Below are 23730 nucleotides of genomic sequence, written 5' to 3' on the forward strand. Positions count from 1 at the left end.
GAAGGGATTCCCCAAGAAAAATGGAGACTCTTTATAAAGGCCTTCACTTCTCCAGTGACTTCTCCAGTTTAAACAAAACCTTAGTTTAGACTTCTCCAGTCTACACAAAACCCTTCCAAAAACCCATTTCTGTTTTCAAAGGGGATCATCTCTTCCTTCACAAGTAGGTTTTACTCTCTCAGCATCTTTAGTGAACACCCAAACTCGACCTGCTGCTCACTGAGAGGATGAGAGACCCAGAAACATTTCTTTTTAAATGTAATAAAACAATCCTTAACCAAGGGGTAAACAGTGATTCCTGGGGTTGAGCTCTACAGCCAAATATGTAGTTTCTGATAAAGATCATCTTCCTGCACTTCCCCTCTGCTAATGGCTCTGCTGTCACTTGAAACTCCCAGGAGAGCCTTAATGCCTCCTTCCTTTCCTGGAATTAGTGGTGGAGCTTTCAGATGAGCTTCCCTTTGACTGAAAATGAATCAGGAGAGGCCTGAACTCAGCTCTGTGCCAAACAAACATAATTCTGTGAGATTTTCCTGTCAGGCACCTCAGCCTGATTAACACCAGGCAAGGCAGGGGGGGCAAAGCTCCTTTGTAAGCTATACATGGGGATTAGGAGTGTCTGCATCCCTCAGGACTAAATCAAAACTGGCTTTTTAAGTAGGTGCCAATGTTTTAGCTTATTAAGGCACAAAACATGTGGTTCTCTGTTTATTTTTAAGCAGAGTGGATTTTGAGGCTTCAGCTGTGGTATTTCCAAAGCTGCCAGGGCTCCAAACCCCTCCCCTGGATTCAGGGATGGGAGGATGAGCCAATTTCAGCCCAAGGGCTGTGGAAAAAGGAGCCTCCAACATCAGAGGCTCTGCTGCTATTGAGAGCAAGTGACTCTGCTGAAATCCCAGAATCATGGAATGGTTTGGAAGACACTTTAAAACCCACCCAGTGCCACCCCTGCCATGGACAGGGACACCTTCCACTGTCCCAAGCTGCTCCAACCCTGTCCAGCCTGGCCTTGGACACTGCCAGGGATCCAGGGGCAGCCCCAGGTGCTCTGGGCCAACTCTTTCAAAAGCCTTTTTGCTGTTTATATCCCCACCAAATCTGCTGGATTTTAAACACAGACCTCTTGGAAGATGTAAAATTCATCTTTACCTTGTTGACAGTCTGCATTCAGAGCATTGCACTCACATCCTTCCCAGTCAGGCTGAAGTGCAAACACAGAATCACTTATGTTGGAAAAGACTTGTCAGATCATTGAGCCCAGCATCTTGTCCAGAATTCACATCATGGTGCTGCAAGCGATGTCCTTAAGGGGATTTTCCTAATTATTTCCTGCTCATTATTTCAGCTCATCTGCATTAACCACTGAGAGAAGCAGCAGATCCTGAAGGATCCCCTGGAATGGGTGACCTGCAGTGTGTTTCTCATGTACAGACCTGTACATGAACCACATTTTCACCTCATCAGCTGTAATTAATTACACCAAAAAGAGAGGGCTTTGATAAAATTTTCAGTTGCACTGGAGCACTCTGCACTAAAATAGCCATAAAGTCAAGCACTACAACCTGTTATCTCCTCCTCAATCCCAGCTTTTCAGCATCACACCTGGATTTTCCAAGTAGAAAATGTTTCAGCAAGGAGGGACTTGATGATTATCAACTCTCCTGTCTTGATTGCTCCTTTCCCAGTTTATTTGGATCTAAGCTGAGTGTTTGTGCCTGCCAATTCAGAGGAGAAACAGAGTTGTGTTTTCCAAGACTTCTCCTCATCTCTTTATTCCCCACTGCTGTAACAGCCCAGGTTCCCATAGAAACTGAGAGTAAAGAGCAGAAGTGTAAAATACAAATGAACAGGTCCAAGCTGGCAATGTTGTGTTATATTAGACAAATAAATATCACTAATGGGCACTGGGTTTTTCTAAGGGCAGAGCCAGATAAGGCTGCACCTTATCAAATAAAGAGATGGCACACAAATGATAATGCCCAGACTCACTGGGAAGGGTCCCACTGCTGGAAACTGAGCTATTTTCTGCATTATTCAATTTTGGAGGCAGCAAAACCTGAGCTCCTCATTCATAAGTCTGATCCTGACTCCCCCAATCACCCCAAATTGAAGAGGTTGATCCCACTTGCTAAAGTTGAGCTGTTTTCTGGATTATTCAGTTTTGGAGAGAGCAAAACCTCAGCTCCTTATTCACAGCTCTGATCCTGACTCCCCCAATCACCCCAAATTGAAGAGGTTGATCCCACTTGCTAAAGTTGAGCTGTTTTCTGGATTATTCAGTTTTGGAGGCAGCAAAGCCTCAGCTCCTCATTCACAGGTCTGATCCTGATTCCCCCAATCACCCCAAGTCACTCTGGATTCTCATCCCTCAACACTGGAGCTTTGCAATGTGGGAATGGGGCAACAAGGACTAATTTAGAACCTTCTCAGGTGGAGTTCATAATTTTAAATGAGTATTGGCACAAGGATTGAAGTTGTGTGTACAAAGAACTGTAAAAATGGGTTTCTGAGGAAAGAGCAGGCTGGATGCTTTCGGATGTATCATGAAAGTGGTCCTGGATAATTTCATTTTTTAACAGTGAATGGGTTTTTTTAATTGAAGGACTTCAGGCAAATGATCAAGTCGATTGAAAATTATCACTTTGAAAGTATCAATTCAAGTCCAACATGACTGTAGGATTCTTCCCAACAAGAACACTGGAAGTGGGAGAGAGATACTGCTGGGACTACTATCTATTCCAAGCCCTGCAGAGTTTTTAGAAGGCCATAATAAAATATGATTGAGTTCTCTTTTTATTTTTCTAGAGACACTTTCAATGCCATTTACAAATCCTTTGGCATCCCTGTTGTGCCTTCTTCAAAGGGGTGACACAGATCAGCCTCTCCTGAGCCCCTGCAGCAGGAGTGATGCCCTCTGCTAGAAATTTTCTGTTTCTAAGCAATGCCATCCACTGAAACTTGGGGAAAATTAGGAAAACTTTCAAACAGCTGAGTTGTTTGCAATTATTTTCATTTCCAAGCCAGGCTGTGCCATCCAACCCTCACTGACTCAAAAGGAGAATTCCCTGGAGCAGCTCCTGTTGAGGTTTTGAGCAATGCAGCCCCTGGCAGCCCCCAAGCTCAGCTCTCTTATGCTCCCCTCCTCTGTATAACAGCACAGGAGATGCTGCAGGTCAAACAAATATTTGAATTTCTTCCCCCCAGCTGTGTTTAAAACGATGTTGCAAAATGCTTGAAGCCATGCAAAGAGATTCACATAAAAGGACACTTGAGTGGAGAGACTCCCACCTCAAACCATCAGCAACCCACCAGGAAAGGGAAGGTACAGCACTACTTGTTCCCAGCCTTTACCCTCTCCTGGCTCTCCTGAGAAGTCTGAGTGGTTTCTCCATTTCCAAGGAGTTGGATAACAAGGCACTGATAAAAACCTGCCTGCCTGGGAAACAATGGAGAGGTTGAAACACAAACAGAAAACAGGAGGAGATATTCTTCATTTTGCTGCTGCATTTCCCAAACTCAGTGAAAGGAAGTTCAAATGACCAGAGTTTTAGCTGGTTGCAAGAAAAATCAGCTAAAACCAACTAAAACCAGCTAAATATCATCTATTTCATTTTCTTATTTAATTTTCATATTTAATATGAATCTATTTAATTCTCAGAGGACTTTGGGAAGTGCTGAGTGTGGTCTGTGACCGGTGCAATGCTCACTCCTGCAGGACTTTACCCTTTGCAACCATAAAACATGAGAGCAAATCCTTTTTGCTTTAAATGTCAGCTTCACTACTTAGCAAGGGCACGTGTGAGCAGCAGGGAGCAAAAGCCTTGGAGCAGCATTTTCTCCTGGATCTGCTGTTTTTCCAAGCAGGAGGTCACGTCCTCACTAAGCACTTGCTCAACTCTTAAATATTTTCATGTCTGAATATCTGACCCAGATGCAAAATATGACAACTCAGCTCCTGCATCCTTATTAAAACAGCTGATTTGGAGCAGTGGGGTTGGTAAAACAGCTTTCAAAGCTGAACTGCAGGCAGTGTAGGAAATGACTGGGAAGCTGGAAGTGGGGGAATTTAAGGGCACAGCTGATGTTTCAAAGTGGAGCCTTTCAGTTTTGTGCCAAGCCAGCATCTGCAGGGACTCCCTGGCAATTTCCCTGTGTGTTCCAAGAGTCCCAGCCCTGGCCTGGGCTGCTGCCAGCCCTGCTCCCATTTGGGGCTCCTCAAGGAGTTCTGAGCCATGGGAATTCCATGCTGCCCTCCAAGAGGAATGAGATCACTCCTGCACAGGGGCAGCCTCCAAAGGGCTGAAGGAATAAGGATCCCTGTGTGAGGAATGCACCTTGCTAAGGAAGCATCTTGGGATGGAAATGCACCCAGCTCTGAGGTTTAATCCCAGACTAATGTTGTAATAAGTTAGCCAAGACTGCATTATCTTCATGAAGGAAAAGCCAGATCGTTGTTGTGTAGGTTATGTTTTATAGGATTATCAGAAGGCTCTGTGTCAAATCTTATTTGTTGATAATACATCCACATTGGCTGGTACATGGTATTTTGCATATCTATCAAACTTCTGTATTTCTGATTAGTTTACATATTTTCTCTACTGATTCTTATGAGACAGATCTCATTGTTTATACAGATGCACTTATTTTACACTCTAGGAATAGATTGTTGTGTTAACAAGCTCTCATTCCCCAGATTGTTTTTACATGGGAGCTTGCAGACTACTTAGCTGCACTTAGAAGTGACAGGCCAGCTATTAATTCAGCTTAATTTTATGAGGCTTTTCTTTGATAATTTCTCTACCTGTCTGTGACAGACTCAGATCAGGACCTGGAGCTCTGAAGGGCTTGGGGGAGGTATGGCAGAGTTGTTTAACACAGATCATCAACAGCTGAGCAGATTCCAATGGCACACTTTGATGCTCATGGTATCACTCTAATCCCTCGCTCTGTGATCAATAAATGATGTTATTTGATGTTTTCTACAGAGCAACTCCACAATTGTACAGGAAATGACAGGAAACCAGGAGACAGCAAAGACAGGGCTCAAACACATCTCCCTGTGCTGCTTTGCTGAGCAGACAGAGCCAGGAACACCTCACTGCCAGCACTAAAATGAATTTTAAATACAGCCACGAATGAGGGGCTTTTAACTCGCAGCAGAAATTTAATAACAAAAGCCCCATTAAAAACCTCCAGGCAGTTTTACATTAATGTCCAACATAATGGGCCAGATGAGGCTTTCATCTCCTCTTTCAAGGTTTACAGGCACTGAGCTCTCACACATATTCACAATGTCATCTTATCTATATTTCTGATGTTTCATCTTGTTATATGTCTGCAGAAACTGTGGGATCAGCTAAATCATGACAACTGCCTTTCCTTTCTTTTTTCTTCACTTTTTTTTTTTCAGATGATTTAAAGATTTAGAGCCCAGCACTTCTCAAATCATTTCATGGAGCATTCAGTGAGACACTGAGAAAATGGAGCAAATGCAACTGAGGGCAAATCAATGTAAGTGGAGCAGAGCAAAGCCAGGAAAACCAAGTGCAATGTCTAGTGTGGGGTTTGGGATGCCCTAAATCTGCTCCAAGGCCAGGCTGGATGGACTTGGAGCAACCTGGGATCAGTGGAAGGTGTCCTAGCCCATGGAACTGGATGGGCTTTAAGGTCCTTTCCAACCTAAACCATTCTGGCATTCCAAGTTGTCTGGCATTCTCATGTGCTGCAAACAAGCACATGAGAAAAAAATTAGTAATAATAGTAATAATAGTAGTAGTAGTAGTAGTAGTAATAATAATAATAATAATAATAATAATAATAATAATAAAGTAGTAGTAGTAATAATAGTAATAGTAATAATAACAGTCATAATAGTAAGAGTAACAAAATAACATAATAATAACATAAATAAACCTCCATTACTCAGTGTTATGGTATATATTACTGTCATGGGAGGCTGGCACCTTCCTGGTGATCCCAACAACAGCAGCATCATCCTGTGGGTCCCACAGCTGGGAGCAGGAAAGGCATGGACCTGTCCTGGAATACTTTCCTAGAATCCCAGAATGGTTTGGAATGGAAGGGATATTAAGGATCATCCAGTGCCACCCCTGCCATGGGCAGGGACACCTTCCACTGTCCCAGGCTGCTCCAGCCTGGCCTTGGGCACTGCCAGGGATGCAGGGGCAGCCCCAGCTGCTCTGGGCACCCTGTGCCAGGGCCTGCCCACCCTGCCAGGGAACAATTCCTCATTCCCAATGTCCCATCCAGCCCTGCCCTCTGGCACTGGGAGCCATTCCCTGTGTCCTGTCCCTCCATGCCTTGTCCCCAGTCCCTCTCCAGCTCTCCTGGAGCCCCTTTAGGCCCTGGAAGGGGCTCCCCAGGTAAGGCTGAGATGGGGTAGAAATCCTGAGTGGAACAGGGACTGCATTTACACTGGAAGCTGTGTATGGACAGCAATCTGAGCCCTCAGGAAAAGTGATTGTTTTCTACAAAGAAGATGGAAAAGGGTGGCTCAGCTGTTTTGGTGAGATGGAGGTCTGCAGCAGCTTTGGAGTTAAGGCTACACTGTGTTTTTCACTTAAAGTGGGATTAAATTCTTCCATTTCACAGCTGGGTGATTGTATTTCATCTCCCAGTGTGACACAATTTCTGTCCTGGGGTCAGCTGAATTTGGTGGGCAGTTTCTGGGTACCACACTCACTGATGCTGGCAGGGAGAACAACGAATATTCACTCATTTTGAAATAGGAACCTCCACCCTCTGCTCCTTCCCCTCTCCCTGAGTTAAAACAACCAGCAGTCCCAAACCTTGGAGCTACTCCCATAAATCCTGGCCTGGGAAGTGTTTTGGGTCAATGGGAAGAAACTTCTTTACCTGGCAATGCCTTTGCCAAGACAATTTGAAATCAGGGAGACAATACTGTACCACCTCCTACCCTGGTGCCTCCCTCTGGGGCCCAAATCTTCTCCTGCCAGGCCTTCCCTGGGTACCAGCACCAGCAACATACTTGCCCTTCATCTCTCACTGGCTCTACATCTCCTTCTTCCCTTCCCCTTACAAACTCTTGGGTATAAAAGTGAGGTCTGAACTTGTTGGAGCTGCTGAGGCAGAGCCAAGCAGAACTGGACTAACACAGAACTGCAGCTCTGGGAAAGGCACAAATGATCTCCCACCTGTTCCCAGCAGTTCCAAAATCACTGTTTCCCTGTAGCAGCAGTATCACTCAGTTTTATTTGGATTACACATTTTGTTCAAGTGCCTCCCTGTTATTTAAGTCGGCAGATAACAGCAGGACAGAAATAGCCCAACTTCCAGTGGTGTCATCCTTAAAAGCTGTTTAGATAAACCTTCAGGACAGCTCCAAAATGTGCTGGACAACCAATTTACACCACCAGGGGTGCATGGCAATGTTTTAATGCTGCCTTTGCCTTTACTCCCCCAAAACTGGCCAAGGTTTCTGGTTAAAGCACCAAGCCAGCACTGCACAGAGCTCTGGGATTAGCAGAGTATTCCCAGCAGCTCCTGAGAGAAGGATTCCCATCCATGCCACAGGAATGGTTGATATTTCCAAGGCCCAGACCATCAGGTGCTCCCACCACGTGCAGCTGGAATGGCCATGCACATGGAGGTGTCCACATTGCATTTCTGCTCCCCCTGGAATTTGTTATCCTAAGGATGATTTATTTCTGCTGCAGTTTTGCTTCCTCAGGACAGCTCTAATTCCATAAAACAAAGAGGACAGCCCCAATTCCATAAAGAAATGCAGCCAGCTGTTGGGAGAGCTGCCCCCTTCAGAGGCCCTGACTTTTCCACACCATCTGCCATGCCCCAGCCCATTATCACATCCAAAGGTCAGCTGAGCAAGGGGAGAGCACAGAGATTATTACCTAAATAAAACAACCTGGCTTTCAAAAGGTCATTCACATATCCCTGGTGGGTGACAGAGCATTCCCAGGGCTCTTTCTCCAGAGGGAAGCAGCCACCAAGTCTGCCTGGTGTGGTCTCTGTGTGAATAATTCAAGTCTGCAAACAAACAGCAAGTCCCCCTCAATAAACAAAGTCATATTTAGCATTTACCTTCACTTAGGGACATCACCCTGCATGCTCTCTTGCTGGGCTCTCACATTTTCAAATGATTTCTGAGATGTTTTCTAATTCCAGCCCTATTTATTCCACCAATCAGGAAAATGTGACAGAGGTGGATACAAACTAGCAGTGGCTTCAGGATGGAATGACAAATCATTTAAGGCTGAATGCTGGGAAAAGCAAAACTCTCCAGCAGGAAGAGAAAAAGCTTTTCCATATTAGAGGCCAAGTAATGCCACCTAAAATCTCAGTTTTTCTGAATATTAAATGTTCCAGCTCACACAAACTGAGCAGGTATTGATGATCAGTTGTTGTTTCCACACAGCCCTCACCAGAGAGGAGAAGGGTTTTAATTATTTACACAGCTTAAAAGAAATGACTGCAACCTCTTTTTATAGCCCTGAGGAGCTTTTTGCCAGCTTTTTGCACATCCCACAGGATTTCTCCCCAGTCTGGCACCATGGATAGCCAAGGCAAAAGCTGCTTCCCAGATGGTCCCTAATTCAGGGAACAAGGGACACAGAGGGGGATGGAGCCCCTCAGCACAGCTCCATGGTGCTGCAAAGCCAGCAAATTCTGTCTCTTGGAGGAAAAATGACTTTCCATGCCTTGGTGGATTGTTTCAGCCAAAGTTTTCCAGCCCAGCACCAAGTCAGATCCTCACTAAATCATCCTCTTTAACTGGCAGCTCCCGTTTTGGAACCCTAACTCTGCCCATTTCCCTTCTGGCAGGGGTTAAAATCTATCTCAGCTGCATTTCTAAACAAAATAAAACCATCCTTCCCTAACACTCAGGGCTGTTTTAGCCACACAGCCCCAGGGCAGGCTGGATGTCCAACCCAGCAGGCTGGACAGAGCCCTGCAGAGGCAGCATCTGCAGGCAAAGCTTTCCCAAGGTTTTCCATCACACCAAAGCAGGAGTTTCCATGAAAATAAGCTGGTTTCTGCTCCCTTTTACAGAGCTGAAGGGCCAATCCAGCCTCAGTGTTTCCTCATCCTCACTGGATCAAGACTGTGACCATCACTTGGACCCACACACATCAAAATTGCAACAACCAAGTCTCATTTCTGGATGGTGGGATCTTTCCTCTACTCTCTCTCCTCTTACCCTTTATTTCTTTTCCTTAGATATCTTTGTAGTTTCATTTCCATAGGTATATAAAAGGGAAAATATTCATAACCACCCTCTGCAGCAAAATTAAGTCAATGAACTCCTGGGATGCTCTTTTATGAATAAATGGAGTGAGAGAGGGGGTGTAAGGTGAAAAAAAGGACATCTCAGGGACTGAAAAAGAGAACTAGGAAAGGGGACTGAAACAAAAGGTTTGAACAGAATCATTCAGGTTGGAATACAGCTCTCAGATCTCTGAGTCCAACTGTTAATGAAGCTCTTCATTAAAACACAGCTCCAGAAAGATGAAGGGCCCTGGGGCTGCAAGGACATGGAAAGGCATCATACACTAAATAAAGGTCCCTGTCCCCTCAAGCTCTGGGAAAAGCAGCTGATTTTGGCTGTGAGTATCCAGACATTCCCCAGGGCTGCCATTCAGCTGGGATGGGAAACAAAACAAGGGAGAAGTGCAGTCAGAACAACCTCTACCTGCAGAGAGCTTGGAGCAACAGCGTGAAGGCACCAGAGTCCAGGCTGATGCCTTAAGTCGTAGCTTTCATATTTTTCAGATTCTGTGCTGCTTTAGTATGTAACTCTGAGCTTCATATGGAGTGTTAGCAAGTTCTCTTCACAGGGTAGTTAGACAAAACAATCCTTCTCCAACTTGAGACCAAGGACAACTGTTACAAGCTCCAGGCCAAAAAGTATAAACAATGGTGAAGAGAGAAAAATGAGAAGGATGGGACTTCATAACCTGAAGCTGGAATTGGACTATTAACTCCAAGATACAAATGGAGCAGAACTTATTAAAATGAGAGACCCCGTGACCAGGTGTCCATTTTGTGCCCATTTTGGTTCACCTTGGGTGCAGCCCTGGCTGCGCTCTTGTGCTGCCCAAGGTGGATCCATTTGGTTTAACTCTGTCCCAAGCTCCTTCCATGGGTGTTTTGGATTGGAAGAAAATGGCAGCAGGAAGCAAAGTTGTCATCTCCTCACCCTAACAAACTCTTTGTCCTGCTTAAAATACAAATACACAGCATGGCCAAGCCAAGCTGTGAAGTATTTTAAGGTTTGTTGGTTATTCTGATGCCTCAGGTTTCAGCTTTTTTTCAGACTCTGTGCTGCTTTAGTGTGTGGGTCTGTCTTCACACTAAGGGATGGTGAGCTCTGTGCATAGAGCAGGGAGACAAAACAATTCCTGCTCCAGCTGGGGACCAAGGACAAATGATCCAAATCTCAGGCCCAAGAGCACAAACAATGTGGGCTGGAGAGAGAAAAAGAAAAAGGATGGGACTGCAGGGGCTAAAGCTGTAATTGGACAATGAACTCCAATATGCAAATGGAGCAGAACTGATCAAAGTGACGACCCTGTGACCAGGTGTCCATTTTGTGCCCATTTTGGTTCACCTTGGGTGCAGCCCTGGCTGGGCTCTTGTGCTGCCCAAGGTGGATCCATGGAGGAGATCCTTTTAATAAATCCCTGCTTTATTCTTTAGCTCTGTCTGGCCTCTGCTCTAGGCCAGCCTTCTCAAGGCACCAAGGCTTCAGCTGGGGATCAATCCCAATCCCTGCTGCCACAGGAGATGGGCACTGGGAGCCAGCTGGGAATGTGGTGGGAGCACTGGGACAGTGCCTCTGGGGGCTGTGCTCGGCTGGGCACACCAGGCAGTGCCAGCTGTCCCAGCTGGGTGGCAAGGGACACCTCAGTGGTGTGGCTGTGCCACAGCACTGCCATGGAAAGGTGCCACCAGCTAGAGAGGAACCTCTCCAGCCTTGGTAAGGGTCCAATAATTGCACAGGATCAATGCCAAGAGTTCCTGGGTTGGGAAGAGCCCAGCAGGAGGGATTGGTGTGCCCTGAGCAAAGGGGGTCACTGAACCTCGCCCCACTTGGCACCACCAGCTGCAGCAGAAGCCACCCTCCTGTGTCCTCCTGGATTTATGGAAGCTGCTGGAGTGGCTCCATCTGGAAGCAACCTACACTGAGATAATCCTGATGATTTGGGCATCTCCTTCATGCCCTAAATGCCACCGTGGCTGGGCCCCTGGCACTGGGACACTGGGAGTCTTCTAGACTCCCATTTCCTCAGAGCATGAAGCAAATTTGCCTCTCTCCTTCCCTTTTTAGGAGGCAACTATAATATCCATTAGTTAATTAATTCATTAAGTCATTTGAATACATTCAAGGAGTAGAATATTATAATTCATATTATAGTCTGCACAATCCTATAATTAAAATCATAGCCTACAATTAAAATCTTGGTCTCACAGATGACGTGTCTGCAATTGCTGATTTAAGAGAGGGAACACCAAGGATGGACATTAAAGGGAACTGCCAACCCCAAGCTGACAAAAAGCAGGAAAACTCCTCTAAAATAAGAACAAACTCAATAAATAGCTCAGCTCCTCCAGGCCTGGAGGACAGATGGATACATGGAAAGATATTTCAAGCCTGTAACTTCTGCCTAACATCCTCTCAGCCATGCCCTGAGCTCTGTGACTCCAGGGATGTGCTCCAGCATGGAAATGGGGAGAAAAACCCCAGTGCCACTAATTTTGTAGGCATTTACAGTCCTAAAATGGTTTGGGTTGGAAGGGACCTCAAAGGCCCATCTGGTTCCAACCCCTTCCACCTCCCACTACACCAATCCTGCCCAAGCTGCCCTTGGTCATCCTGATCCATTTGATCCACAGGAGGCATCCCAAGGCCTTTTCCCAGCTGGCAGTGAGCTCTGAAAAGGAGATGGGAGCTAAAAAAAGACGAGCAAAAACATTCCATGGGATTTGCATAAAGCCTCACAAACCTGCCCACGTTTTATGTTCCCAGTTCTTCCCTACCACAAACCTCCCCTTGGAAAAAATAGGCCCTTGAAGGACAATTAGCTGGAGCTAATTAACTGCTGCTTGCAGAGGAATCCAGGTTAAACTTGCTGCCAAGGAGACTTTTCTCCCAAGGAGTTTTGCCTTGAGAGGTAACTCTGGAACACCAAAACTTTCTGGAAGGGCTCACAATTCTTCTGGGCTCTCTCCCCAAGGAACTTTACAATTTTTCCCTCCTCTATCCATCTTTCTGCTGGCTTTCAAGGAGCCCAGCAAACAGGAATATGGAATTTAACTGCTCAATACTCTGTTTTTCAATAGGGCATTCCTTTTTCTTGGATGTTTTTCCAGGCAGACAACACTGATCCCTACTGCTCTGAGGCAAAATGTCAAGATGTGACAATAATGTCACTGTCACCCCCACTCTGCAGTGACAGGGCTCCAGCACGGGCCTCTGAGTTTGAAGATAAAGAAGTTGTTATGAAAATTTGGTTCAGCCTTTTAGGGAACAATTCCTCCATCAGCAGGGCCCTGCCCTTCCACTGGGATGAAACACTTGGCATTAGGAGGAAAGGAGTGGAGAAGATGAAGGGTCAAAAATGTGAAGGTCAAAACCCAGTGGCTCCCAAAAGGAAGAGTTTCTTCCAAAGAGGTCCCAAACTGCAGCTTCCCCTACATTGTACAGCAGATCCTAAAATTCCCTGAACTACCCTCAAAATCTCCTCAACCTGCATCCCCAACATTCCTGGGATAACAAATACTCAACATTATAGAAGTGGGAAGGGCACATTTTTCTTGGTGCTAATGGGTTGTGGTGGCACCTTCAAAAACCTTCTGTGACCATGACATTGTTTATGACCCAACCCAAAATTCCCCAGTGTTATTCCCAATGTTTTCTTCCCTTCTGCTCCAATGGAAATCAATATAACCCAAATAGGAACACTCAAAAATTAATATAAAATAATAATTGAATGACCATGTGATGTTTGGGATCATCTATCTGAAGCATTCCACGCCCCAAATCCCCTTTTTTTGGGGATGGTAAAGGAAGTTGATAGTCTCCCACTTTTTTAATTGGGTCAACAAGAATTTAGGGAATTCAACCTTTTTAATGGAACTCTTTATGAGAAGGAAGCTCACATTTGATCTGAGGCAGGGAAATATTATACCAATCTAAAATGCAACCCTTTAGATACCTTAAAATCAATTAGATATTTCAAAGATCACTCAAATATAAGAAAAGAGAAATTATCTATGGGTATTTTGCAGGATTAACAAGTTTTGCTTATGAACTGAAGACTTTTGAGATGGATCTCAGTTTCTGAAACAGACCAAGAGTTATTTTTAATCAATACTTAACTGGGAATTCTCACTTCTCTCCACAGAGGTGCCCAATACCTTCAGCAGACACCATTCCAACCCCTGTGGTTTAATGAGAAGTTTCTATGTATAACCCCATTGGAATCTGCAATTTAAGCAGTCACTCAGAGCATTTGACTTTGAGAAAACACTTCCCCCCCTTCTTTCATCTGCTATGGAAAAAATCCCCATAAAAGCAAAATAATTGAGAGGGAGGAAAAGTAAAGAAAATTTGTATAGAGCAAATTTAATTTTCTTTTCAACAACTTCTGCCTTTCAATTGTGTTTGGTTGATATTGAGCATCTCCCAAAGAAGAACAGGATCCTCTTGAAAAGCTTTAATCATTGGGATAGAATCAGAGCTCAAAGATTACAGATTAAAATCAAATTGCAGCTCAAGAATTAATAAAAAGTGGGGGTTTTAAAAATATTTTAATCTAATACTCTACAGCTCCCTTCTGAAAGGGATGAATATTTATTGTGGACCTCAGATGAATATATTGCTTCACATCAAGGCAGCTCTAGTTTTTATCCTCAAATGACAAATTCCACTGCCCATCCTTTGCCTCAGAACAAGTTTGACTTTGGAAGGTATTTGAGAAAGGTCAGAGCTCTCTAAAGAAATTAAATATCTTCAACAACAATTCCCTCAACAACAATTCCCTCAACGACAATTCCCTCAACTGCAATTCCAAGATCTAGAGTTTCTCACATCACAATATATTTCTCACCTCAATATTTCAAGAGGATTTCTGGATTCAAATATTGTGATTGAGCAAGACCTTGGGACCACCTGGCTTTGGGCACTCACCAGAGGAGACCCATCTCCATATTCATGGGGAGAACCAGGGAGACACGAGGAAGAAAATTCCTCCATCCACAGGAGAAATCTCTCCTTTTTAAGCTCTTTGGTACTATTGCATGGAGAACAAGGAGGGGTTTTTTGGGAATTCCAGAGGTGTACCATCAAAAAACAGAAGTTTGACCTCACCTGATGCTGAACACTTACTTTGCTTTTGCTTCTGCATCCTCATAGGCTTTGTTGGAGACATCGTCCAGGCCCCCGATCAGGTGCTTGAAGGAGCTGTAAAGACAAAGGGACACTTTGAGAGGAAAATCACAGAAACATCAAGGCTGGAAATACCCTGAAGATCATCCAGTCCCACCAGGTCCACCACTGAACCCGAACAGATTCCACCTGGGAGCCAAGAAATCCAGTGTGGCCTTTTGGCAGCAAGCAGGGCTGGATCTTGATGCTGGTGACCCAGCAGGCCCAGATCTCAGAAATGCTGGAGATGCAGAAACCAATGCCAAGAAGATCCAAAATTATTGATCCAGCCCACTGAAATGGCTGCTGAAGGTTTTCACCCTCCAGCAGAAGTTTCAGAGTAAATGTGGCTGCTGGGGGCACCTCAACAATCACATCCCTGTCCTCCAACCAGGAACCCTGTAAATCCCTCTGCTTCCAAAGTGAAATGTTCACCTCTGGATCCCAGCTTTCTCATCTTTAGAGAAAGAGAATCCAAAAACATGTCAAAGGGGGTTCAAACTGAAAGAGAGGGAATTCAGGATATTGGGAAGGAATTGTTCCCTGGGAGGGTGGGGAGGCTCTGGCACAGAATTCCCAGAGTAGCTGGGGCTGCCCCTGAATCCCTGGCAGTGCCCAAAGCCAGGCTGGACTTTGGGGCTTGGAGCAGCCTGGGACAGTGAAAGGTGTCCCTGCCCATGGGAGGGCATGGAACTGGATGATCCTTAATATCCCTTCCATCCCAAACCATTCTGGGATTCCATGAAGAACCAGAAATTAATAACTGAAATCAGTGAATGCCTTGAAACAAAAATATTCCAGGTGAAAAGCTACTTTCTACTATCCAATTCCAGTATTCCCAGTCTGGGTCTGTGCCACACAGGTTTTCTTTTTTTTTCAAGGAAGAAGAATTTGAAAAGATGAACTGCTGCAAACCAGAGTCTCTTGACTGATCTCTGCCTTAATGTCACAGCCTCACAAATGAAAACCCTGCAATTCTTCTGTGCTCCTGACACTCCTGAGGCACGAAACACGGAGCTCAAGAAAAGGAATTGCTCTAAGTTGACCAAAAAATGAACTGAAACATTGAAAAAAATAAAAGAAAAAGCCACATTTCTGACATAAGGAATAAGAAGGGGATGTTTAATATGGCCCTTTCTCAAGGAGGATTTGTAGGATCAAAGAGAATGAATGGCACTGAGCAGGTGAGGCAAAGCCAGGGCAGCTGGGGAAATGCAATGTCCTGCCAGGCATGGGGTGAGCTGGGATACTCAGTGTTCCTGGGACAGGAATGATGGGACCCTGGGTGGCTCAGACACACTGACAGTCCTGAGAGGGTCCTTCAGGAGATGCCTGACCCCATGGAATGCACCCCCTGGATGTGTGGAGACAGCACTTAGGGCAGAACCTAGGGAGGCACAATTATCCTGTTGGAAAAAGCTGCATTTTCCCCATCACTGTGGGGCAGGAGGTGACAACTGGGAGAGCTGGTTTGGATCTGGAGCTGCTGGAAGGGCTTTTCCAGAGGAATTCTCCTTCCTGGGGCTATTCCAGAGCTGTGTGCACACAACCCTGTGCTCTGGCCCTGCTGGAGCAGGGAGGTGCCACCAGGTGCCCACTGTGGGCCCTTCCAAACTGACCCATCCTGGGATTCTCTGCTGGGAATTCCAGCTCAGGAAATGCCCTCTGCCCACACCAATTTCCCCAATCTTCCACTCCACTTAATTCATTACATTTTAAATAATACAATCAAGAAAATCGTTTTTGCAAGCAAATTAATTAATTCATTAATGAGGAAGAGAAGGCACAAACCCTTTGCCCTCACATAAACTCATGTTAGTGGTTTTTAACCAATCTGGTAATTACTAATATTTTTAATATTAGGATGTGTTAATAATGGGAGTAACTTTTCAACCCCAAATTCCTTGCTCAGCAGTGAAAACAGGAATATCTCAGCTCCTTCAGCACCTCAGGTTTTATCTTCCTGCTGCTGGGAATGTGCCACAGGATGAAGCCAAACCTTGGAAAGTGACAGTGAGACAAAAACAGGACTGGGGTGTTAATGCCTTATTGCATCCCAAACAGGTATTTAGGCAATTAATTAACACAGTAGCATCATCCTGGAAGGCCATAAGACATTACCTAAGCCCTATATTGTGATTTAGGCTTGATTAGCTTAGGAAAATGTGGCAGGGTTAAAAATACCCTTTTTTTTTTTGGCAATGCAAATAAATCTATTCTAGTGAAACAGCAAAGAAGAAAAAGTCACTGAAAGGAGCAACAACAGTTTCTCTAAACCCCTTAATTTTTATTAAAAATTTTAAGCCAGATTTAGCACTGGGCAAGCTATCAAAGTTCACTTGAGTCCCTTTTTTATTGCCCATCTCAACATTGCTGAAGTCTCAGCTCAGTCCCAGAATTCAATCAGAAACTGCTCGGGTTTCTTTCTCCCCCTGGCCTTTTCTCTTCGTTCTTTCTATTCTCTCCTCATAACCAATTTTCTCCATGGATAAACTTTGCTCTGACTGGGAGAAACAGCAGAGCAGCAAACCCTAAAATCTCCACTGAAAGAGCTCGGCTCAGCTTATATGGGGTCAGTCATGCCAGGATAATACTTTTTTATTTCATTTTTCTCCAATTTCCCTTGCCAGGAGGGCCGAACCAATACCCTTTGTTGACACCTCACAGCCCTCCCTGAAAAAAAAAATCAAACCCAGGCTTTGAAACACAGACAAAAATAGGAAATGCAAAGTGGAAAAGCAGAAAATAACTGAAATATTTAAAATGTTTCCTTAAAAAAACGTGCATCCTCTTGATATGTGCAGCTGAAGAAGACAAGAATCTGGAAAAACAGCATTTGGAGTAAATTCCAGGTAATTCTGTAACTCTCTGTCAGCAGCAGCTGGGCTTTGAGTTGTTCTGGCTCTGATCCATCAGCTCCTCTCTCTCTCCATTTGCATGAGGCAATTTTGTCCTCCCAACACCCACAGTGCTGCTAAATCTCCGAGCTCCAGGAAAACATTGTTGGCACCATAAATAAATTATATTGAGGGGAAAAAAATCCCATATAAATAAAAGATGAACCTGGATCAACCTCAGTGTAAATATTCCGACAGTTCAGGAGCAGCCACAAACACTTTCAAACACTTTCACAGTTTCAAGAGGTAGGTAGGTGGAAAAAAAAAAAAAAAGAATTATAGAGTGGCACCAACTTGTACCTGAGGGTGCCGGTGATGATCCAAACGTCAGGAATGAGTTTGGAGCCTTTCCCTCCTGTTTTCTCTCCATACAAAGGGGCTACAAGTGAAGTCTGTCTGTGCATCTTTATTCAAACTGATCCACAGAACAGATGCTCAAGGTATGTCTGCACCATTTTTATCAGAAGACCTTTTACAGACAAGTTCCTAAAGGGCCAATCCGTCAAATCCAGCACATATTTGTTAACTTCTCCCCAACTGTACTTCTGGAACAAATCTAATAACGCCTCCAAGGAGCCTGGAAATTCACCAGGATGAGCTCTGACAAGGCCAAGCTCAGAACAATTTGGAGGCAGCACCATTGAGCAGCTCCCAGAGTAACTTTTTTCCCAGAGGATGAATTCCTGCAGTGCCACCACAGGAAAAACTTCATTAACAACAGCCTTGATCTTGTAGGGTCAAGGCAAGTCCTAAAGACAGAAAGTCCATGAATTGTAAATAAATGTTAAAAAAAAGCACTTGGAAATAAAAATGCCTTAAAACCATCTGAGAGGTGCTGTGAAATATGAATGTGTGTTCCCAGAGTGGAGGTTTGAGCAGCAGGAAATGGTGGGGCTGCAATGAGCTGCGTGGCTCCTCAAGTACCCAAAGCCTTCTCCAAATTCCCTCAGATGATCAGATATCCAGCTGGCCTTTTTTGTCACAACTCACATGAATGCTGTGTGGAGTTTGTTGAAGTTTCCAAGCCAATTCCCTAAGCCCATGGTTGGGTCTGTGCTCCATGGCAGGAAGAACATTGGCTAAATCAATCCCAACTCACCCAAGAGCTTGAGCATGGAGCCTTGCTATGCTCCCTCACAGGGCTGCCACCTCATTTCCTCACCCTTGGCACCCTCCCACTTCCTCTTCTCCACTGGATTACTGTACCTCCTCTTCTGTGTTGAAATTTTTATGATAATGGGAAATTCCTTGGAATGTTTCCTTTCTGATTTCCAAGTTCTTTCTTTCAAATACACCTGACCAGGTAGGACTACACATATTTTTGTCTTCCTTCCTTGGGGGACCAAAATGAATGGTGCTCCCAATGGGAACCATAGAATTCCTAGAAAAGTTTGAGTTGGAAGGGACCTTAAAGCCCATCCAGTGCCATGGGCAGGGACACCTTCCACTATCCCAGGGTGCTCCAAGCCCCATCCAGCCTGGTCTTGGACACTTCCAGAGATCCAGAGGCATCCACAGCTTCTCTGGGAATCTGTGCCAGGGCCTCCCCACCCTCACAGGGAAGGATTAAGAACATTAAGGACCAAATCCCACTGAAATTCATTATTCCAGTAAAGCAAGGGACTCGAAAACACAACTGCAAGATGGGAAAAAATGCCAATACTTTTTGTAACAAATATTTTCAGGACAAGGACAAGTGGGAACAAAGTCCATGGGATGCAACAAATGCTTCCTGCAGGTTGTTTTCACTGTTAGATCAGGATTTTGCTCATTCCTATGCCAGAAAAGGATGCTGGAAATGCACTTTGCAAAGCACATCTTCCTAGATTGGCAAAAATAGATGTACAACTTTTTGGGAGTCTTTGGGGTGTTTTTGAGACTGGAAGAGCCCTCTTGTTTCACAAGGAAATTAAAAAGCAAGGCAGCACCAACATCATCTGGTAATTAAAGACCCATCATGAGCTCCAGTTTGACTTCCCTCACGGTATTTCCCACTCCTGCTGCTTCAGCCCTGTAGCCATTTTATACATATTTTTTAAATTCCAGAGATCCTTTTGGGCAAAGCATTCCCTCCTGCCATGCTTAAGCAATTCCCTTCTCCAACTCAACTTAAGCAATTCCCTTCTCCAACCCAACTTGCCCAGAGCTCCTGGCTCATCCCTGTGATGCAAGATTCCCACATTATTCACCCCTAAACTACAAACACTGCAGCAGCTAAACCAGCCCTAAAATTGCTGGAAAAATTGGCAAATCCAGAGCCAACCCAACTTAAGCAATTCCCTTCTCCAACCCAACTTCAGCAATTCCCTTCTCCAACCCAATTTGCCCACAGTTCCTGGCTCATCCCTGTGATGAGTTTCCCCTATTATTTACCCCCAAACTACGAACCCTGCAGTAGCCAAACCAGCCCTAAAATTGCTGGGAAAATTGGCAAATCCAGAGCCAGGCTCATGCCTCCCTTAGGGATAACTTCCTGTGGCACCAAGGTGTGATTGACTTTGTTAATGAGATGTGGCAGCTGGAACAATTTTTGGATGCCTTGGGAAGCCTTCCACAAGGAATTGGGAAGAGTTGCCCTGCTGTAGATAATTCCAGTGGGTGATACTGGTCAGTGAGGCTGGAATTCTCCAGGAATCCCATGTGTTAAGGAAAAGGTCTTTTCCCACCACTTGTTTTTTTGAAACTGCAGCACCAGTTTTGCTGAGCTGCTTCAGATGGGGACACCCACAGAGCATGGAAATTGCTGCTTCAGTGGTTCCATCTGATTAGGCAAAGAGCTTGTCTGGGAAAAGGAAAATATTTGGCAGCCTCAGTGACTTGTGTCACCCCTCCTGCTGCATGGAACAAATTCCAGCTGCAGGGAACACCCACTCCCTGCTCCCAGTGCCGCCTCCCGTGTCACTCAACGTTCTCATCCACCACCACAACCCAAAAGATGTAAAAATTTGCTCTGTCTGGATATAAAAAATTGGTTCTTTTTTCCTCAGCCAATTTCCCAAATTGCCACAAGTCCTGGGAGTTTATCTCCACATGAAATGATGCTCCTGCTGTTGTCATTCCTATAAAATAACAGCCTTAGGAAGAGCTGGGACATGAAATTCAGCCCTGGCCAGGACACAGGACAGCCTGCTCTGAGCTATAAATAGGGCTATCAATAGGGTCACTTTTCTTGCCCTATAAATAAGAATTTTTAAAATAGTGTTACTCTGCTAATTGCACAGTGTTAATAGATTCTCTGAGGTAGATTAACCACAGCTTCATCAGTTTAAATTTAACTTGTACTTCCTTACTATTTCAAGGGCACTGAATGCTGAGGACAAGGCACAGGAGACAAGGAAAGGAACAGTTTGGGAAATTATCAGGAATGAGTGACTTGAATTATTTGGGGTTTTTAACTCTCACAGTGCAAACCAAAAATACCTTCTGCAAAAGTGTAAAAAAAAAAGTGTAAATTATTCATTGCTTTTCATTTCCCTGAATTAATGATTGCTAAATTATCTAATTGTTAAAAGCAAAAATATTATCAAAATATTGTCTTGCTAAATAATCAAATTCTTCTTCTTCTCTTTGCCCCTCAGCATGAGAAGGGAGGGTGCAGGTTTTACCTACGAGGCTGAGAAAGGAGCCCTCAGGTGTTCCCCACCTGTGTTCAATGGACAGACCATGGGTTTTGCAATTAAGAATTAACATAAATCAGAACTTATCAGGATTTCTGAAGGTTTTCCCCAGCTCAGCCTGTACAGAACACTGGATTTACAGAAATGGTGGCTTGTGAGATAACACAAACCACTGGTGTTCCAGCAGGACTGAGGGGATGGAGATCAGCCCTAAAGGAGCACAGAATCCCATCTCCCACCAGAACACAAGAAGGGCTCCAGAATCACTTCTAGAGGTCCACAGGGATCATGGATCCAGCTCCTGCCCAGACACCCCAACAATCCACACTGCTCTAAAAGCTCCAAGCCCACAGGTGGGTCCTACATACTTCAAAAATCCAATGGGTTTATTTTCCTTTCCAACATCAGCATTTTTTTTCTCATTATTCCACAGTTTCTGGCTCCCTCCTGCAGGTTTCTTGGGGCTCCTGCATGGGGGGAGGCAGTGAAAAGTCAACACCTGTTCACCCTCTCTGTGGGTTTCACAGATCCTTAGCACATTCCCATGGAAAGATTCCCATCATCTTGGGAGTGTCCATGTCTTGTTCTGGTCTGTGCCAGAGCTGCACAACAGGAAACCAGCCCAGGAATGATGTTCCACTTTTATGTCATTTTTTTAATCCCATTCCCAGTAACTGCAGAGAGCAGCTGGATTTGCAGCACTGGAGCTTCCAGGCACAGTTTTTTCTGGATTAACCCCCCTTAATACTCTCAAGCTTCCTGTATAAATTATTATTTTACTCTCCTGATCTCCTGCATCTCCTCTGAGTGACAGAGCTCCCAGCAGGGCTGTGGCCTTCTCCCAAGGACTCTCCATCCCCACACGGACTGGGATAACGCCTTGCTCCAACACGTGCCAGGAGCAAATGCTGTGGAATTTCCACAGTAATTCCAGCTTCTCCTTTATTTCAATTTGGACTTTCTGTGATTCTAATAGTCACTATTGAGTTTTGTAATGGTCACTGTTGAGTTTTCTAATTGTCACTATTGAGTTTTGTAATGGTCACTGTTGAGTTTTCTAATTGTCACTATTGAGTTTTTTAATTGTCACTATTGAGTTTTGTCTCACTAATTTAGGGGTACCTTCCCTCCACTCATCAAGTCTGTGACTTCATCATCCCAAATTAAGAAGCCACTCTGGAGAAGATGATCCAAGGCTCTCATGAAGCTCTGGAAAAGGTTTAAGTGGGAGTTTCCCCCAGCCCCAGGCAGAAGGAGGAACTTACTCTCTGTCTATGACCAGACAGGTGACCGCTTCGGCTGCAATGACGTTGGCTGTCCTGACATCCTCCCTGCAAGAAAAAACACATTTCTCCAGTTATTTCCATGACAATCTTCTGATTTCCAACACACAGGGTTCTTCAAGCACTTTGAGGACAAATTTCTGGCTCTCACAGCTTTTCCTTGCTGTTTTCATCATCCATTTAGGCTAATAAAAGACTAGCATTCAAAGACTAATAAAAATAATCAATTTAATTCATTTTAATCAGGTCGGTTTGCTGTTCCAGTGTTTAAGAGTCAGTGCTGCATTTTCTGGGCTCACTTTATCCCAATTTCCTCCAACCTTTCCATGTCCCAAGGTTAAGTGGATTACAGTCACTTACACCCCTCTTTTGCACACCCCTCATTCATTTAGGCTGGAACACCACTCTAGGCTTCCACTGAGGCAGAAAATCAGATTTACAGGTGCTGTTAGAAAAAGAAATTCCCATTTAAAGACTGGAGGTATTAAAGCAGGAATATGGTTAAAAAAGGGCAATGCACATGCACTCTCCCTTTGAGGTCATCATTAATTAACTTTAACTTCTTCATGTTCATACCTTTAGAGCAGAGCAAGCAGAAATACATTAATACTCCAGCCTGTGCTGCAATGCTGACTCTGAGTCTATTTGGACTGGAATTAAGTGTGTATTTGTGCTAATTAACCCCACTGATAAATCACATCGTGCTAATTTAAAGCAATGAGAAAGAAGTAGTGGAACAGAAGTGGATAATGATCTCTATTAACTCCTAAAACTTGGGTAAATACAGAGAGGATAAGGAAGGATAATATTGAATTCCTCATTAAGTTGCTGTAGCCAGCTTTTGACAATATATTGATCCATTAAAATGAGAATCCAAACTTGTTGGTGTCCACTAATTCCCATTAAAACTCAACACATTTGTCCTATTATCCCAGATGCCACAAAAAGACATTTATCCCTGTAAATTTATGGATCACAGACATGATTTGCTTATTCCTTTATACTTAGATGATTACAGACCAGGAGAAAACACTCAAATTGGTGGCCTCAGCTCCAACATTTTCGATGAAAATGGAAATGAGGTATTCAGATGCACAAGGGACTGTTGTAATTTCTTCTACCTTCTATTAACCCATCCTTTTCTAGAAGGTGACTTTGGCCAGCAGCTGCAGCACAGGCAGGTACAGAAATCCGTGGCATTAAAGGCCAATGAAACCTTGGAAGTGCATGGCATGAAAAGCTCCAAGTGCAAGGCATTAATTGGGAAAGAAATTACTAAGAGGGGATTAAAGGCAAGAGCAACCACCAGCAAGTGCCCAGCACTAAATGAGAGAGCAACTGTTCCAAGCAGGTGGCATTAAACACAACAAATAATTACTACAAGTGCACAGAGTTCAGTGCAGGAGTTGCTATTGCAGGTGCATGCTATTAAGTGCAATGAGTAATTACTACAAGTCCAAGAGTAATTCCTACCAGTGCACAGCATTCAGGGGAAAATTAACCACTAG

The 23730-nt window shown here is 44.4% G+C and overlaps 1 protein-coding gene across 3 annotated transcripts in view; it reads right to left on the reverse strand.

The window, feature by feature from the left end:
- Positions 1-23730, reverse strand: part of PRKG1 (protein kinase cGMP-dependent 1) — a 384521-nt gene that overhangs the window by 44914 nt on the left and 315877 nt on the right. For all 3 annotated transcript variants that reach the window (XM_054637121.2, XM_077183425.1, XM_054637120.2), the window contains exons 8-9: positions 22205-22270; positions 14387-14461 (exon numbers count right to left, since the gene is read on the reverse strand). In XM_054637121.2, coding sequence (XP_054493096.1) covers positions 14387-14461; positions 22205-22270 — 141 coding nt within the window. The remainder of the gene's footprint in view (positions 1-14386; positions 14462-22204; positions 22271-23730) is intronic.

This window comes from Agelaius phoeniceus, chromosome 9, assembly GCF_051311805.1.
Source record: "Agelaius phoeniceus isolate bAgePho1 chromosome 9, bAgePho1.hap1, whole genome shotgun sequence".
NCBI lineage: Eukaryota > Metazoa > Chordata > Aves > Passeriformes > Icteridae > Agelaius > Agelaius phoeniceus.